This window comes from Epinephelus moara, chromosome 12 (assembly GCF_006386435.1).
Source record: "Epinephelus moara isolate mb chromosome 12, YSFRI_EMoa_1.0, whole genome shotgun sequence".
Lineage (NCBI taxonomy): Eukaryota > Metazoa > Chordata > Actinopteri > Perciformes > Serranidae > Epinephelus > Epinephelus moara.
In genome coordinates this window covers 33,534,718-33,541,413 of record NC_065517.1, presented here as the reverse complement: position 1 = coordinate 33,541,413, position 6,696 = coordinate 33,534,718, and the positions used below count along the sequence as shown (strand labels likewise).

The window sequence follows — 6,696 nt, the reverse complement described above, 5'->3', positions numbered from 1 at the left end:
ATCCCTGCAAGATCAAACACCGCAAAAGTTAGTAAAGGACGTGTTGAAAATGGTTGAAAACTGCTACACAACCGGAGGTGGTAGGGCGGGACTTCAGCGGGTGGCTCGTTCCGCCCAACGAGAGGCTGATCTCTGCAGCAAACTTCCGCCCACTCAGACTAGTCTCTATGTGTCAACCCTGTGATAGTCTGGTGACCTGTCCAGGGTGAGCCCCGCCTCTCACCCAATGTCAGCTGGGATAGGCTCCACCCCCTGTGACCCCCAACAAATTAAGCGGTTATGGAAAAGGAATGAATGAATGTTTTCTTTAGTGTATAATCACCTGAAAAGACAAATTGTTGTGTTTTTGTCACCTTAAAAAGAGACGTTTATATCTACATAGGGAGCAGGTCCTCGTCTACAGAGATCACTATCTTACTCAAAAGACAATATACGGTGCTATAACAAAGCCAGGGAACACACCTTTAATGTACCGTACATGTGCCTATAAAGTGTAAATGGTAAATTAATTCAGTTTGAAGAAGTGTGAGGGCTGTTTTATTTGAGCTATGTACTGAATGCTAATCCTACAGCTGCAAACTGTTCCAACTATTTTTATTGCAGCTCAGCAAAGACCAAATGTGATCATTAGGACCTTTATAAAAATGTGTCTCCAGGACTTTAGCCAACATATAGGAACATGACTCGATGCAGTAAAGGGAGGAAACCTCAAAGCCACGAGAGAGAGACAGAAACAATCCTCAGTCAGCCACCAGCTGTAAAACTTCCATTATTGAGGGTGGAAAATGTCAAAGTTAAATTACCTTTCAAAACACTGCTGTCTTCAAACAGGACCTATCTGCTCTCATCTGTCCTGGAGCTCTGCAGACTTCCATGTAAAGACTGGAACACAACATTTCACTCAGTCCGTCCCCACAGTACTGCCCTGTTTCACCACTCTGTTTACCTCTATACCGTCCTCTTTGTGTCCCTGAACACAACATTTATGAGTCTTTTACTGTTCCTTCGGTTTGTGACCCTGGTTTGAACCTTCTGCACAGAAACCTGTCAAGTGTTGGAGATGGTTTTAATCTGCGACCAGCAGGCGTCTGAAAAAGCAGAGCCAATATTTCACCTTTGTTTTCCAAACTAATCCTCAGTTTCTGTTTCCTGCTGCTGCAATCATCCAGCTTCCCTTCAGGGATCAATTATGTTCATCTCATCTTTATTTATTACCGATTCTGTAAATCAGTGCAGCTGTGCAAAGGCTGGAGAGCAAAGTGTGTGGCACTATTCAGCCTGTGTGTCGATTATATTACAATATTACAGACAGAAAATACTGATTGGTATTTACTATTATACTGGTTCTTCATGAGATCCCAGAGCCTCGGGTAATCGTGACAGGTCCTTGACAGGTTGCACTGTTTTTTTTTTTTTAGATATTTTTTTGGGGCATTTTTTAGCCTTTATTTGATAGGACAGACAAGCATGAAAGGGGGAGAGAGAGGGAGTGACATGCAGCAAAGGGCCACAGGCTGGGGTTGAACCTGGGCCGCTGCGGCAACAGCCTTGTACATGGGGCGCCTGCTCTACCACTAAGCCACCGACGCCCCAGGTTGCACTGTTTGACGAGACCAAAAACCCTCGATATGTTAAATATTATATGATATATTGTATCTTAAATGTAAGAGATGATATTAGAAACTTTTCGGCTTATTTAGGCTGTTTGTCAAATATCTTTCTATATTTAGGCAAGAAAACAGTGAAAAATGTTCTTCGCAAGATCCCAGAGCCTCCGGTTATGTCTTTAGATGATCCTAAGTGCTATATCGTAGGCAACTGGTTTCTTGAAGATGTTTCATCTCTCATCCAAGAGGCTTCTTCAGTTCTAAATGACTAGTACGGAGTTGTAGGCTTTAAACTCTGTGTGGGTGGGAAACCTTGCAGGTTGTTGGGGTCACACGTGAGTTGTTGACCCACCCGGCCATCATGTGTGTTGTCAAGGCCCTGACACACCAAACCGGCGGTTGACCGTCGACCAAAGTTGGGCCGTCGGTGAGCGTCTGTCGGCCTACTTTTTGCGGTGTGTCCCGCACTGTCGGCCCTTCGGAATCGGCATTGGCGGCTTTTCGGCCGATTGAGCATGTTGAATCGGCGGCTGTTTAGGTTTTATTCCCTCGCCCCTGTAGCGAGTGAATCTGCCTGTAGTGAAACCGGGGCTAACCGGTGCTTCCTCCTCAGGCTCCACTTCACTCAGCTGCCCAACAGATCCGCGGCCTCTCCCACTTTAACCTGAATAACAAACCAGAGCTAGCTGGGAGCGGCTAGCGTTAGCTGCAGCATGACCGGAGGGAAGCATAGCCAGTTAGCCTCTGCTAGCTTCTGAGCTAGCCCCGGCTCTCTGTTTGAATCCAAACGGAGAGCTGGTGTTAGCTGGGAGCGGCTACCTCTGAGCTAGCCCCGGCTCTCCGTTTGGCCCCAACCGGAGCACCGAGCCCTGTTTTTTTAATTCAGGTTAAAATGGGAAGAAGCAGCAGGTTTGTCGGGCAGCTGAGTGAAGTGGAGCCTGCAGAGGCAACACCAGGACCGTCTAGATGTAATAGTCCGTGGAGGTGCCGCGGTGCTCGGCTGCACAGATAGGAAACCCCTCAGCTGACAGGACGTACCACTCTCTCTCTCCGCTCTCTCTCACGCAGGCGCAGAACGTACGTGCCACTTGGTCGTCGGATGTAGTCCGTGTAGTGTTTTCAAATGCAACTGACACAGGGCGATGTGCGGCGACGTAGACAACGGAACAGTTGACTTTCGTCGTCGCTAGTTCTTTGATGTCGGTTTGGTGTGTCTGCACCTTTAAAACCATCACCTAAAGGGCCCTTTTACACCTGAAGAACATCTCCAGACTCTGCTCCCCTCTCTCCCATTCCTCCGCACACACTTTGATACACACCTTTATTACATCTAGACTAGATTACTGCAATGCTATTCTCCTTGGCGTTCCTGCCCGGGGGTTAAATAGACTGCAATATGTCCAAAACTCAGCTGGAGTCCTGGGATCACATTACACCTTTAGCAGCTTCACTGGCTCCCTGTTAAACAGCACATTTGTTTTAAAATACTCCTGCTTGTCTTTAACTGTCCCCACGGCATGGCACCACCCTACCTCTCCAATCTTCTCCATTTGCACACACCGCCTCATTCACTCTGTTCTTCTGATGCCCACTTACTCACGACTCCCCCTTCCAGGCTCTATACTGTGGGTGACCGGGCACGACACACAATGAGCAGCAACGAGTGGAGTCAGTCTGCATCAGACCATCTGAACCTGACAGTACGATCACAACTGAAACTACAAGTTCATGGTCACCGTTGTTCCTGAGCTGATTTCCAAAATGGCTGCTGGAGTGTGTTTTAGTCAGCGTACACAGAGTTCACAAACGACACACTGCACATTCCCATCCATGCATCAGAGCTCAGTTAGCACAAGCACATATACACAAACCTCCGGGACACACACACACACGCACACACACATACACATACATTAGCAGGGTGTTAGCAGCACTCACCACTAGTTGGCGCAGCAGTAGTTAAGTGAATGCAATGAGGGAAGCAGACTGTGAAGAGAAGCACAGATTAGTGGACATCAGTCAAAACACAGCATCAGTGTTGGGTCAAAAACATCCCATTATTTAAAGGTATCACATCGATCAGAGGGTCAATTAGTCGACGAGGTGATCAGTTAATAACGGCTGGTTAATTACACAAAAACAACACATTACAACAAGGCGAGCTCAAACTGTCCATTTCACAGTCCATTAATTATTAAGGCAGAACATCAGCAATCAGTCATTCAGCAGTCACGTGATGACAAGATGAACATGAAGCGTCAGTCAGACGAGAACAAAATGAAGGTTGTTTCAAGGTCCAGGAATTAGACAGATCCCTAAGAAACATGTCAATGTATAAACTTCTTTAGTCTTTAGTAAATATGTACGGACACTGAAAAAATCATGTGGAAGAGTGCGAACTGAACGCGTCAGGTCTTATTTTGATTATTTTCTGTCTTGTGTGTGTGTGTGTGTGTGTGTGCACGCTTACAAGGAAACTTCATGCAGAATCATGCATTTTCCTTTAAACCACTGCAGATCTCTGAGGCATAGAAGCATGCGCCTGCGCAAGCACACACACACACACACACACACACACACACACACACACACACACAGAGGCCTGTTCTCCAGCGGGTACAACGTTGGCAGGAATTCACTGAAACCACTGTGGCTAACCTCCTGCGGCTACACACTCATTTACAGCTTTAAAGAAGAGGCACACACACACACACACACACACACACACACTGTACTCTTAGACGTTTTTCGTGGTAAATACTTTAATACGGTGAGAAAATAGTTGATTATGTACTGTCATAAAAGTCTGTGGCTGTTTGTACCTGCGCTTCTGTGTGTGTGTGTGTGTGTGTGTGTGTGTGTGTGTGTGTGTGTGTGCGTGTGTGTGTGTGTGTGTGTGCGTGCAGTACAGTTTATGTGCTTACATAATGATAAATGTACTGATGAACACTGAAAAACATTAGGGACTGTTCGCTACTTATGAGGGGGAAGGGGTGGTAAAAAAAGGTGAAGACATATCAGATGATTTTTAAACACTTGGGAGGGAATTATGCTTTTTATTTTATTTTTATTTAAATGTCTGTATTTTGTATTTATTGTTGAAGACAACATGCCTTCTCATCCTGTCTGTGCAGGTTTAGAAGGCATGCTTTCTTTAAAAATCACCAAAATGACATCGTTTATCAGCCAGAATCTGTTTAAACAGAAATTATCGTTGGATTTCCGACAGTCCTTTGACACATGATGTGTAACAGACACTTCTGTCAGAGAAAAAACAAAACCAAATCTGAGTTGAAAATAGTGATATTTCATCAAAATCTCTCTATTCTACATCTCATCTAAAATTTGGCCAAAAATACCTGTTTGCATGAACTGACCAGCAGGAACGACAAGAGTGAAAAACTGAGGCTTTTTTTCAACTCCAGGATTTCGTCTTCAACTTTTAACTTTAAAACATCAAAGGGTAAGTTTTAAAAATCTAATAACTCATTTATAGTGGAGGGAGGATCAAGGAAAAATATTTGTAGCTTTGGTGAGGTAAAAAACAAACAACCAAACAAACAAACAAACAAACAAACAAACAACAACAAGTCACACCCCAGCTGGTCCCCCCTCCTCTGAAAAGTAAAGAACAGTCCCTAAGCAAATTTTTTAAAATGTTATTGCGCATGATTTGATTTAATTTCCCTTTCAGGTCATGAAGAAGTACGTGTGTGTGTGTGTGTGTGTGTGTGTGTGTGTGTGTGTGTGTGTGTGTGTTTAACTAGCCAACTGGGTTTTTAGAGCAGAGCAGGAATCACTAAGACGTTTGGTCAGCAGCCAAACTGGTGGCTGGAGTCAATTAACTCAGCAGCCACAGTCAAAACGCAGCAGAATTTGGCCGAAGTCTGGTTGTAATTTTCCACCCTGATAGCAAACACACTGAAACATTTACTGCTCTGAGGTCCTGCATGATACAGCACTGTACAGTGTGTGTGTGTGTGTGTATGTGAGTGATACATGATATTTCAGCTCCACAACAATTAGAAAATGAAAAAACAGTTAATTGACTGTTCCCTCTGATTCATATTTACTGCTTCTCTAATGCAAAATAAAATAAAGATATTTTTGTGACTTTTTGTTTCTGGTGTAAAATTTAAAGTCCACTATAAAATTCAGTTAGTACTGTAGAATAATTTAGGACACATAACGCAGGGCCTCGGAGATTTCCTGTGGTGAGAATCAACCGAACCCTGACACTCTCTGGTGCGACAGTTTGGGTCGTCCCCTGCTCTGATGTCAGACTGTGATCACTTCCTGTACTCACTGCAGCTGAGTGTGGTGTCGGTCTGGGCCATGGTGGACGGGATACTCCAGTGGCTGTTGTCCCAGTCGATGACGTTCCCCACCGTGTCGCAGCTCAGCGCGGTGACCTGCTGCACTGTCATGGCGTAGTCCCACAGCCGGAGGTTGTAGATGTTCCCGTTGAAGCTGTGCTGCCCTGAACACACACACAGACACACAGACATCACATGTATCAGTCATTTATTTCCTCAGGTTTCCTCAGGGTGTTTCAGAAATGTTGCAAATCCATGAGTTGGACTATTTTTTTATTCCCATCTGGTGTTTCCCACAGTGCGGCTCTGGAAACATCTGTCTGTCAGTCAGACTGAAACGTCTCAATAACTGAGCTGTGATGAAATGTGGCTCAGACTTGACAGATGTTCTTTCTTCTAACCAAAGAAAACTATCATGAAGATCAAAATCAACTTTACAAGAAGGACTAAAAAACAAAATTCAACTCAAACTGTGGAATATTCCTTTCTTTTCAGCTAATTTTCCAATGTATGATTACTCCTCACTGTCGCTCTCTGACTGCTGCTGCTGCAGCAATGTGAGCAGTTGGTGAGCATCCACCCGCACACACACAGTGACATGGCTAAATGTTAGCATCACACAGCTAACGTTATGTAACGGTTATTGACAGGACAAAGTCGAGCTGCTTAGATATTGGTGTGAGTTTGTTGGATGGCTTGGTGTTGGATGTTAGCTGCTGTGTTAGCTTGTGCTAACTGGGCAGACATTGGAGCTAACTGGGAGGAGAGCACCT

The 6,696-nt window shown here is 44.8% G+C and overlaps 1 protein-coding gene across 1 annotated transcript in view; it reads right to left on the bottom strand.

Annotated features, from left to right (window-relative positions):
- adgrg6 (adhesion G protein-coupled receptor G6) overlaps positions 1 to 6,696 on the bottom strand; it is a 137,488-nt gene that overhangs the window by 79,902 nt on the left and 50,890 nt on the right. Inside the window, exon 6 of the mRNA XM_050057926.1 lies at positions 5,914 to 6,087. Within this exon, the coding sequence (XP_049913883.1) occupies positions 5,914 to 6,087 (174 nt within the window). The remainder of the gene's footprint in view (positions 1 to 5,913; positions 6,088 to 6,696) is intronic.